The sequence below is a fragment of the Salvelinus sp. IW2-2015 genome, linkage group LG32 (genome assembly GCF_002910315.2).
Source record: "Salvelinus sp. IW2-2015 linkage group LG32, ASM291031v2, whole genome shotgun sequence".
NCBI lineage: Eukaryota > Metazoa > Chordata > Actinopteri > Salmoniformes > Salmonidae > Salvelinus > Salvelinus sp. IW2-2015.
The window spans coordinates 16,340,884-16,353,808 of NC_036871.1; the positions used below are offsets into that span (position 1 = coordinate 16,340,884).

The 12,925-nt window shown below is 44.0% G+C and overlaps 1 protein-coding gene across 1 annotated transcript in view; it reads right to left on the reverse strand.

Moving 5' to 3' along the window:
• The window catches only part of LOC111956389 (partitioning defective 3 homolog), a 253,578-nt gene that overhangs the window by 135,815 nt on the left and 104,838 nt on the right, over positions 1 to 12,925 (reverse strand). Inside the window, 2 exon segments of the mRNA XM_023976856.2 lie at positions 2,846 to 2,989; positions 11,041 to 11,240. Coding sequence (XP_023832624.2) covers positions 2,846 to 2,989; positions 11,041 to 11,240 — 344 coding nt within the window.

The window sequence follows — 12,925 nt, forward strand, 5'->3', positions numbered from 1 at the left end:
AGTCGCTCTTTAACCATTGCCCTAATGGCTGCTTCTTGAATGAATCATCAACCTTAGAAAGCGCTGTCCATTTAGTTGTGTTAGGCTTTGAAACAACATAACCATGTTTTCCACTGTTTCACCTGTTGTGGACTTCTTTCTTCAAATCAATCACAGTGAGATGTGTTTTAAAAGCACCATTCTGTTTTGATGATAAGTCTTTGATGTGATTTTGACTTCTTATCTCTTGTCTCTACTTTTCGATACCTGTCCACTCGCTGGTGCTCCTAGTGAGGCCCATACTACCATTAGAGCCTTCGTGTAGCTACTCCACGCGCCCACTTCAGGACTCCTGTACCCTCGTGGTAGGTGTCTACACCACCATCCAGAGCCCTTGGTTACCCTCCACGCCTAATTAGGAACCTGTTGGGTACGTGCGCGCACATAGCACACCGAGCTCCTGCTGGCTACCCACTCCTAGCTGCCAATTTGTCTACGACCCTGCCTATTGCTACTGCGTATATCAATAGAACGCCCTGAAGCACAACACACCAACGGCCCAACTTAGGCAAACCCATCGACAATGCGCACGGAGCACACACCACCAACATACAAGCACACGCACCCACACAGATACAACCAAGCAGCAATTCAGGCGCACACTACGATGGCAACCACGACACCCACCCACCACACGCAACACACCAAACAACCCCCGTCCTGAAGTGTTCCCTGTGAAGCCAGTGGAAGGAAGAGTGGGGGGGGGGGGGGAACAAATAACCCTGAGAAAACCAGGGCCATTAGGACCTGAGAGCATGCTCTTCAAACAGGAATATCACCTGTCGGGGCAGTGAGAGCATGCTCTTCAAACAGTGGTTGATGTGAGGAGTGAAGTAAGTGTTATTTATTTCTCAGCAGCTCATATTAAGCACATGCTCCGCTATAAAACCCAAGTAGCATCATTGAAAAACGGACCGGCGGGAAAGCGTGCGGCCTCCATTCGCTATTGGATTACGTACAGATGACATGTATTTTCCCCCTGCCCAGTTGATAAATGGTCCATTCTAAAATCGACGGTAATTTTACATATTAGTAAAGACCAGATTAAACTGAGCATAGTCTGATGGGTGAAAATAGACTAAACAAAAATATATAGGCAACATGTGGTGTTGATCCCATGTTTCATGAGCTGACATAAAAGATCGCAGGAATACACACAAATATAGTGTTTTCTCCATGCAGTCCCCAATCAGATTCCCCTCCCTCCCTCCGTGTGAGAGAGAGGTGGTCATTACCCTCCCATGCTCCCGTGCTGCCAGCTGTGGCTCATTAAAACACATGACAGAACTCTGAGCACACACCTCTGCGCTCTCTTGTTGCCATAGCTACAGCACCTGTTGCCAGGGTGGGTGATAAAGGTTCAAGTCTTAGGATTCACTTCACAAGCAATCAGGTTGAGTTCTCCGAGCACTCTCACAACTTCAATGACCTCAGATATATCGGCAGAATATATTTTCGGTGAACCCCGATGGTGTCATGACTTTCAGGGCGTTCCATCACTGGACAAACAAGATATTTCTCATCTTATAATAGAGTTGCGACATCCCTCCATTCCTCCCTCCCCTTCAGAAGAATCTGAACAAGCACTTACAACACTGAGACAAAGCAGAGACAATGGATGCTTCCCAAATGGAAGCCTTTTCCCTATGCAGTACACTCATTTTGACCAAAGGACCCTGGTCAAAAGTAGTGCACAATATAGGGAAAAGGGAGCCATTTGGGGACACAGTCTATGTGGCCCATTACAGTGATGTCTACTACAGCTCTATGCAATACAGACCTCCAAACATCTGTTGCTGTAGGATATAACTTCCTCGGTCAGGGTAATTGAGTGACTAAATCCTTCATCGCTCCAAATGTCCTTTTAATATCAGCTCATATCCCACTCATGTCWCCGAGCATAAAAGGAGTGATTGGTCGAGAGAAAGAGTTACATGATGATCACCACCATTATATGAGAAACATCCCAGGCCACGTCGCAAATGGCACCCTATTCCCTACATAGTGCACTTATTTTAAGAAGAGCTGGTCAATAGTGCACTATGTAGGGAATATGGTGCTATTTGGGACGCACCCCCACCCGTCATCGTCAGTGTAGCTACTCCAGAGCAGCCCAGTCGGCCCAGCTGCCCACGGACAGATGAACTGCTGAACTCATTCTGTCAGCTAATGCAATGGTTCACATGGAGAGACTGAGGCAGCGGAGAGAGAGAGGCAGCGGAGAGGAAGCGGAGAGGGAGAGGCAGCGGAGAGGGAAGCAGCGAGAGAAGCGAGAGGATAGCAGCGGGAGAGAGAAGAAGCGGAGAGGCAGCGGAGAAGCAGTGGAGAGGGAGAAGTCTTTAGCTGTGCCTTTAATCTTTACAGGCTGACATGTGGAAGACCTTTGACTCCTTCCTTCTCCCTTTCAACCTGCTCTACCAAGTATCTGCCCAAAGTCACACCCTATTACCTTTAAAGTGCACTACTTTTGACCAGTGCTCATCTAGGCCTCTGGTCAAAAGTATTGCAGGAAATAGGGTGCCATTTGAGACGCATGTCTTAAGTCTGGATGTCTGGTGAAAATACAACAGGTCTGGTTCTTCTCTGAGTCTAACACACTCAGATGTTTAGAGATGATTACTCACATGTCTGTAATGTAAAATGTGGCTGGTAATACCAGGTTTGCGTGACATGTGCAGTGTGTGTGTCCACGTGTGTGTCTTGTGCGTGTATGGGTGTGTGTGTGTGTGTGTGTGTGTGTTGCATGCGCGCGTGTGTGTGTGTGTTGCATGCGCGCGTGTGTGTGTGTGTGAGAGTGTGGTTCTACCTGCTCCCGTCTCTCCAGCCAGCGGTCTACCATGGGGTGGTTGGCGCTCAAGGAGGAGCGGGCCGTCTCTCTCTGGAACTCTCTCTGGTTGGCACAGGTGCCTGCATCCCGGGGGAGACTACGGTACGTGTCCGGACCATTACCCTGGACAGACACAGGAACAAGGAAGACTCTAAGGGGAAGGTTTCCCAGATTATTCCTAGTGCTGGACTAAAAAAAACATTTTCAATGGAGATTATCCTAGGCTTAATCCGTGTCTGGGAAACCATTCCTTAAAGACACAGGCTTTAGATACAGTATAGATGGCACATTGCAAGTGCTTAATATCCACCTTTCAGTCTAAGTATAATGACCTCAACTATGGATCTCAATGCTGTAAACCTTCAGGATAACATCCTGGGACCAGGCTACCTAACGACTGCACACGTTTAAATTAAACATAGCAGGTTGTATTGTTGTGGAATTTTACTGTCTCATTTGTCATGACCAGGGGAGTGTACTACAACTTCCTGGAAGTATCTCTCAGCTCCATGACAAATATGACGCACACACACCAGAAGGAATATGTTAAAGTGGGTACATCAATGGCATAGTCTGCGTCCCAAATGTCACCCTATACCCTTTTCAGTGCATTTGGAAAGTGTTTATACCCCTTGACCTTTTCTGCATTTTGCTCCGTTATAGTCTTATTCTAAAATGGATTAAATCGTTTTTTCCTCCTCATCAAGCTACACACAATACCGCATAATGGCAAAGCAAAAACAGTTCTTTTGTATTTTTTTGCAAATAATAAGTATATCACATTTGCAAGTATTCAGACCCTGTAATCAGTACTTTGTTGAATGACCTTTTGCTGCGATTACAGCATCAAGTCTTCTTGGATATGACGCTACAAGATTGGCACACTTGTATTTGAGGAGTTTCTCTCATTATTCTCAAGCTCTGTCAGGTTGGATGGGGAGAGTCGCTGCAAGGCTATTTTCAGGTCTCTCCAGAGATGTTAGATCGGGATCAAGTCTGGACTCTGGCTGGGCCACACATGGACATTCAGAGACTTGTCCCGAAGCCACTCATGCGTTGTCTTGGCTGTGTGCTTAGGGTCGTTGTCCTGTTGGAAGGTGAACCTTTGTCCCAGTCAGAGGTCCTGAGCGCATTGGAGCAGATTTTCATCAGTGATCTCTGTACTTTTCTCCGTTCATCTTTCCCTTGATCCTGACTAGTCTCCCAGTCCCAGCCGCTGAAAAACATCCCCACAGTATGATGATGCCCCCACCATGCTTCACCATAGGGATGGTGCCAGGTTTACTCCAGACGTAACGCTTGCAATTCAGACCARAGTTCAATCTTGGTTTCATCAGACAAGATAATCTTTTTTCTCATGGTCTGAGAGTCTATAGCTCAAACTCCAAGCCACTCCTATTTGCCAAATCTTCAATTTAAGCCTACTAGAGAGCGTGTGCCCTCAGGCCTGGAGGGAAGCTAACGTTATTCCGCTACCCAAGAATAGTAAAGCCCCATTCACTGGCTCAAATAGCCGACCAATCAGCCTGTTACCAACCCTCAGACAACTTCTGKGGAAAATTGTGTTTGACCAGATACAATGCTATATCACAGTAAACAAATTGACAACAGAATTTGTTTATAGGGAAGGACACTCAACAAGAACAGCACTTACACAAATGACTGATGATTGGCTGAGAGAAATTGATGATAAAATGATTGTGGGGGCTGTCTTGTTAGACTTCAGTGCAGCTTTTGACATTATCGATCATAGTCTGCTGCTGGAAAAACATGTGTTATGGCTTTACACCCCCTGCTATAATGTGGATAAAGAGTTARTTGTCTAACAGAACACAGAGGGTGTTCTTTAATGAAAGCCTCTCAAATAAAATCCAGTTAGAACAGGAATTCCCCAGGGAAGCTGTTTAGGCCCCTTGCTTTTTTCAATTTTTACTAACGACATGCCACTGAATTTGAGTAAAGCCAGAGTGTCTATGTATGCGGATAACTCAACACTATACACGTCAGCTACTACAGCGACTGAAATGACTGCAACACGCAACAAAGAGCTGCAGTTAGTTTTAGAGTAGGTGGCAAGGAATAAGTTAGCCCTAAATATTTCTAAAACTTAAATAATTTTATTTGGAACAAAACACTCACTAAACCCTAAACCTCAACTAAATCGTATAATAAATAATGTGGAAAATTGAGCAAGTTGAGATGACTAAACTGCTTGGAGTAACGCTAGATTGTAAACTGTCATGGTGAAAACATATTGATGCAGTAGTAGCTAATATGGGGAGAAGTCTGTCTATAATAAAGCGATGCTCTGTCTTCTTAAAACTTCTTTGGGCTGCAATCCCGACACAGGTACACTTATGACAACATCCAGCTCGAAGTGCAGGGCGCGAAATTCAAAATCTAGTTTGTTAAAATATTTAACTTTCACACATTAACAAGTCCAATACAGCATATGAAAGGTAGACATCTTGTGAATCAAGCCAACATGTCCGATTTTTAAAAATGGTTTTTACAGGGAAGACAAAATATGTAAATCTATTAGCTAACCACGTCAGCAAAAGAGAGCACTTTTCTAACTCCATCAGTTTTTTACTCCGTCACTAGCTATCACTAATTCGACCAAATAAAGATATACAGTGGGAGAACAAGTATTTGATACACTGCCAATTTTGCAGGTTTTCCTACTTACAAAGCATGTAGAGGTCTGTAATTTTTATCATAGGTATACTTCAACTGTGAGAGACGGAATCTAAAACAAAAATCCAGAAAATCACATTGTATGATTTTTAAGTAATTAATTAGCATTTTATTGCATGACATAAGTATTTGATCACCTACCAACCAGTAAGAATTCCGGCTCTCACAGACCTGTTCGTTTTTCTTTAAGAAGCCCTCCTGTTCTCCACTCATTACCTGTATTAACTGCACCTGTTTGAACTCGTTCCTGTATAAAAGACACCTGTCCACACACTCAATCAAACAGACTCCAACCTCTCCACAATGGCCAAGACAAGAGAGCTGTGTAAGGACATCAGGGATAAAATTGTAGACCTGCACAAGGCTGGGATGGGCTACAGGACAATAGGCAAGCAGCTTGGTGAGAAGGCAGCAACTGTTGGCGCAATTATTAGAAAATGGAAGAAGTTCAGGATGACGGTCAATCACCCTCGGTCTGGGGCTCCATGCAAGATCTCACCTCGTGGGGCATCAATGATCATGAGGAAGTTGAGGGATCAGCCCAGAACTACACGGCAGGACCTGGTCAATGACCTGAAGAGAGCTGGGACCACCGTTTTCAAAGAAAAACCATTAGTAACACACTACGCCGTCATGGATTAAAATCCTGCAGCGCACGCAAGGTCCCCCTGCTCAAGCCAGCGCATGTCCAGGCCCGTCTGAAATTTGCCAATGACCATCTGGATGATCCAGAGGAGGAATGGGAGAAGGTCATGTGGTCTGATGAGACAAAAATAGAGCTTTTGGTCTAAACTCCACTCGCCGTGTTTGGAGGAAGAAGAAGGATGAGTACAACCCCAAGAACACCATCCAACCGTGAAGCATGGAGGTGGAAACATCATTCTTTGGGATGCTTTTCTGCAAAGGGGACAGGACGACTGCACCGTATTGAGGGGAGGATGGATGGGGCCATGTATCGCGAGATCTTGGCCAACAACCTCCTTCCCCAGTAAGAGCATTGAAGATGGGTCGTGGCTGGTCTTCCAGCATGACAACGACCCGAAACACACAGCCAGGGCAACTAAGGAGTGGCTCCGTAAGAAGCATCTCAAGGTCCTGGAGTGGCCTAGCCAGTCTCCAGACCTGAACCCAAAAGAAAATCTTTGGAGGAGCTGAAAGTCCGTATTGTCCAGCGACAGCCCAAAACCTGAAGGATCTGGAGAAGGTCTGTATGGAGGAGTGGCCAAAATCCCTGCTGCAGTGTGTGCAACCTGGTCAAGAACTTACAGGAAACGTATGATCTCTGTAATTGCAAACAAAGGTTTCTGTACCAAATATTAAGTTCTGCTTTTTCTGATGTATCAAATACTTATGTCATGCAATAAAATGCAAATTAATTACTTAAAAATCATACAATGTGATTTTCTGGATTTTTGTTTTAGATTCCGTCTCTCACAGTTGAAGTGTACCTATGATAAAAATTACAGACCTCTACATGCTTTGTAAGTAGGAAAAACCTGCAAAATCGGGCAGTGTATCAAATACTTGTTCTCCCCACTGTATATAGCCACTAACCAAAGAAACAACTTCATAAGATGACAGTCTGATAACATATTTATTGTATAGCATATGTTTTTTTGAAAAATGTGCATATTTATGGTATAAATCATAAATTACATTTCAGCTACAATCAGAAATTGCACCGAAAGCAGCCATAACATTTAACAGACACCAACGTCAAATAACTAATTACTCATCATAAAACATATGAGAAATAATACTGTGCAGCAATTGAAAGACAGGATTCTTGTGATTCCAGACAATATTTCCGATTTATTAAATGTTTTACAGCGAAAACAAAATGTAGCGCTATGTTAGCATAGCCACAATAGCCAGACACACTTGGGCGCCCGCGACCAGTTGACATGCACGACAGATATATGAAATAACATTATAAATTGGGTCTTACTTTGGCTGATCTTTCATCAGAATGTTGATCAGGGTGTCCTTTGTCCAGATGAGTCGTTGTTTGGAGTCAGGATGGCAACTTTCCCTTCTCACTTAGCATTGGCACTGGTCGACTGGCACGGATTTGTCCAACGTAAAAAAAGTCAGAGAACGGAACACGGCAAAACTCCCGAAAAAAATTCAAATAATCTGATTAAACTATATTGAAAAAAACATACATTACGATGATATGGTCTCATTTATCAAATAAAAACCCAGCCGGAGATTGTTCCCGTCCAAAACAGCAGCAAAACAGAACGCAATATCACTCCAAGTCCGCGCGCTTCAGACTTCCGGAAGTGGTCGGTCACGTCAAAGAAATAGCTCTTATTCAACCTCTGAACAAGATATTCACTAAATTTCTTCTCTCATACCCTCTTGACACCCAGAGCAAGGCGTACGGAGTGTACGTAGGGTCTTACGTATAATGACCATGTATAGGCATAACGTTGAAGCGAGCATAGATTTCTGACATTCTACTTCTTGGTCAGGGAAAGTGCTGCCAAATGACTTCTGTACCACTCAGAGAAAAAATTAGAACGGTTTTAGAAACTAGAGATTGTTTTCTATCCAATATTAATATKCATATTGTAAGAGCAAAAATTGATTAAGAGGCCGTTTGAAAATTGGCACATATTTTCCAGTTTTTCCAATACGCCAATACGCAGCCATAACAGGTTAACAACACTATCAACAAGGAAGGTCCTACAGGCCCTAGTTTTGTCACACCTCGACTACTGTTCAGTAGTGTGGTCAGGTGCCACAAAAAAGGACTTAGGAAAATTGCAATTGGCTCAGAACAGGGCAGCATGGCTGGCCCTTGGATGTACACAGAGAGCTAATATTAATAATATGCATGTCAATCTCTCCTGGCTGAAAGTGGAGGAGAGATTGACTTCATCACTACTTTTATTTGTGAGAGGTATTGACATGTTGAATGCACCGAGCTGTCTGTCTAAACTACTGGCAMACAGCTCAGACACCCATGCATACCCCCACAAGACATGCCACAAGAGGTCTCTTCACAGTCCCCGAGTCCAGAATAGACTATGGGAGGCACACAGTACTACATAGAACCATGACTACAAGGAACTCTATTCCACATCAAGAAACTGACGCAAGCATTAAAATTAGTTTTAAAAAGCAGATTAAAAAACACCTTATGGAACAGCGGGGACTGTGAAGCAACACAAACATTGGCACAGACACATGCGCACGCGCAATCACACACGATAACATACACATTATACATACACGGATTTAGTACTGTAGAGATGTGGTAGTGGTGGAGTAGGGGCCTGAGGGCACACAGTATGTTGTGAAATCTGTGAATGTATTGTAATGTTTTAAAATTGTATAAACTGCCATAATTTTGCTGGACACCAGGAAGAGTAGCTGCTGCTTTGGCAGCTAATGGGGACTTGGGTCAAACGTTTCGGGTAGCCTTCCACAAGCTTCCAACAATAAGTTGGGTGGATTTTGGCCCATTCCTCCTGACAGAGCCAGCACAAGTGAGTCAGGTTTGTAGGTCTTCTTGCTCGCACACACTTTTTCAGTTCTGCCCACAAATTTTCTATGGGATTGAGGTCAGGGCTTTGTGATGGCCACTCCAATACCTTGACTTTGTTGTCCTGAAGCCATTTTGCCACAACTTTGGAAGTATGTTTGGGGTCATTGTCCATTTGGAAGACCCATTTGCGACCAAGCTTTAACTTCCTGACTGATCAGTTTTTGCTCTCGTGCRCCTGACTTCTTTGCCGCCAGTACGCACCCCCTACATTTAATGTCACGCCCTGATCTGTTTCACCTGTCCCTGTGATTGTCTCCACCCCCTCCAGGTGTCACTTATTTCCCCCAGTGTATTTATCCCTGTGTTTCCTGTCTCTCTGTGCCAGTTCGTCTTGTATGTTAGTCAAGTCAACCAGCGTTTTTCCCCCGTACTCCTTTTCTATTCTCTTTTGCTAGTCTTCCCGGTTTTTGACCTCTGCCTGACTCTGGACTACCTTCCCAACTGCCTGATCATCCTGCCTGCCCAGATCTTGAATCTGCCTGCCCTTCGGTACCTATTGGACGGAAGTGGTTTTGACCTTTTGCCTGTACACGACCATTCTCTTGCCTACCTCTTTTTGGATTAATAAACATTCCAAGACTCACTCCAACCATCTGCATCTGGGTCTCGCCTTGTGCCTTGATATTTAAACTGGAAGAACTTGTCCCAGTTGGTGTTTTTAAATCATTGACTGATGTCTTGAGATGTTGCTTCAATATATCCACATAATTTTCCTCCTTTATGATGCTATTTTGTGAAGTGCACCAGTCCCTCCTGCAGCAAAGCACCCCCACAACATGATGCTGCCACCCACGTGCTTCACGGTTGGGATGGTGTTCTTCGGCTTGCAAGCCTCCCCCTTTTTCCTTCAAACATAACGATGGTCATTATGGCCAAACAGTTCTATTTTTGTTTCATCAGACCAGAGGACATTTCTCCAAAAAGTACGATCTTTGTCCCCATGTGCAGTTGCAAACCGTAGTCTGGCTTTTTTATGGTGGTTTTGGAGCAGTGGCTTCTTCCTTGCTGAGCGGCCTTTCGGGTTATGTCGATATTGGACTCGTTTTACTGTGGATATAGATACTTTTGTACCCGTTTCCTCCATCATCTTCACAAGGTCCTTTGCTGTTGTTCTGGGATTGACATGCACTTTTCGCACCAAAGTACGTTCATCTCTAGGAGACAGAACGCGTCTCCTTCCTGAGCGGTATGACGGCTGCGTTGTCCCATGGGTGTTTATACTTGCGTACTATTGTTTGTACAGATGAACGTGGTACCTTCAGGCGTTTGGAAATTGCTCCCAAGGATGAACCAGACTTGTGGAGGTCTACAATTTTTTTCTGAGGTCTTGGCTGATTTCTTTTGATTTTCCCATGATGTCAAGCAAAGAGGCACTGAGTTTGAAGGTAGGCCTTGAAATACATCCACAGGTACACCTCCAATTGACTCAAATGATGTCAATTAGCCTAACAGAAGCTTCTGAAGCCATGACATCATTTTCTGGAATTTTCCAAGCTGTTTAAAGGCACAGTAAACTTAGTGTATGTAAACTTCTGACCCACTGAAAATGTGATACAGTGAATTATAAGTGAAATTATCTGTCTGTAAACAATTGTTGGAAAAATGACTTGTGTCATGCACAAAGTAGATGTCCTAACCAACTTGCCAAAACTATAGTTTGTTAACAAGACATTTGTGGAGTGGTTGAAAAACGAGTTATAATGACTCCAACCTAAGTGTATGTAAACTTCCGACTTCAACTGTACATACATACTGAACAAAAATATAAATGCAACATGCAACAATTTATATGATTTTACTGAGCTAAATAGAAAAGCCTGAGAGAGGATACAGGTAGCTAATGTCATACACTGAAGATACAGGGGACCATCACTTGAAACTGTTCAACTGCAGAGATAAGAGTTGTTTGATCATTGGCTACCTTTCTCTCCAGGCTATTGGTGCCAGTGCCGGTGCCTCCTACAGAGCGCCGTGGTTTGAGGAAGCCAGCCGTGGTGGACCAGCGGGTGGGGTTCTTCCTGGACGGTTTCTCCGGCGGCAGGGTCACGCGGGGGTCGCTGAAAGGCCCGTTGATCGTCGCCAGGGCCGGGTCACTGCTGCGACGCACATGGAGGGGCATACCTGGAGGAGAGAGAGAAATGAATAGAGATGGAGGAGAAGAGGGAGACGGGCTCAAAAGGAGTGCATCTGGGGAAGTATGTACTTACTTACGCCCATCACTCCACCAAACACCTGAGTTTGACTGGGTTTATCAGATCTTACCAGGCTCCTACATGACATTAGCAAATTGTTTGTGTCCTCCTATGTCACTTCATTAGTTCTGTGCATTGGTCAATATTCAAATGGTCTTCATTTTCGGCTACATGATTACATCTAGGTTGGTTTCTCTGGCCAATTCCCTCAGAGTAATAATTTGCCTATTCTTAATGAGGTGTGTGTGTGATTAGAGCTTATAGCTCTTGCAGCCCGGATACCCAGTGTTATCAAAACACACATCAGCAAAATAAATAACAGGAATGATTATTTAGAGTCCACCACTATTACAGCTGTAAATTATTAGGGCTATTATTAGGGCCATTATTAGGGCTATTATTAGGGCCATTATTAGGGCTATTCTCAGTAATGATCTGTAGGAGGTAAGTGATTGATCCAGTAGCCTGGGAGCGGTTTCACATTAGATTGCAATGAGCAGGTCATCCAACTCCTAATTCGATTTTTTTTTAAATAGATCATATGCTATAATGACTAACGTTCTGCATAATTATACCAACCAGGGCCCCAATTTATACCCTGTCAGAGAAATACATTTGAATCTCTCCTAACTATAATTAACATTGAATGAAATGCCAGCGTCTGAATTGGAATCTTTTTTTAACAGGGCCCAACGTGAAATCTCAATAGCTTGCGAAACTATAAATTGAATTCATCTGCACAGGGTCCTCTACGTAGCCTCTGGGAGTTGGAGTCTGGGAGGCTGGTCAGTCAGCGGTTAGGACCCGTCGTTAGACCATGTGTTGATAACTGTGCTGCTCTCTGATCAGCTCTCTCCATTCAAATCTGACCTCATCATGACAATTATTCCACAATACTGACAGTGGATCAGCTCCTAGAGAGATATTATCACCTTATGACTCCAAATATAGAGGTGGCTAATACTAATGCTTACCCTATAATAATGTACTGAAACACAGATTCATTTAGCACATCATTCCACACATTTAAGATTAAGTTCACTTTACTGGTCAATTGTACACAAGAGCCAACTGAACTTTTACCTCAGCTTTTAACCCAACCTCTACGAAAGACAAATACAGGTTTTGGAGAAGTGCGGGGGGTTGCCACACTGGGTGCTCTGGGAGCTGTTGTTGTGGGGTTTTAATTGCCTTGCTCAAGGGCACAACGGCAGGCAATGGCATCTAGGATTTATAACCAGCAACCCTCCAGTTGCCAGCTCACTTCCCGACAGATTTTTCACATCGGACCCTGGATTCAAACTGGCAACCCTCCCTCCGGGACCCGGACCGCCTATCTAAACGCTAGGCTACCTGCCATTGTTACTCATCAAGAAGTATGTTGAGGCAAAAATTAAAGACAGTTTAGCCTACAAATAGAACTCAATTGACCTAACATGAATTGACCTTTACCAGTCAGTAAACAACAAGCGCTTTCAAGTGCAACTTTAGCAATGATGGTTTTGGGAACAAGAGCTCTGAGATTAGGACAGTGTTCTATCCTCCCTCCCTGTACTGCCCTGTCCCATGAGTAAGACACTATGGGAGAATGTCAATTGCATTTCCTTGATTCCT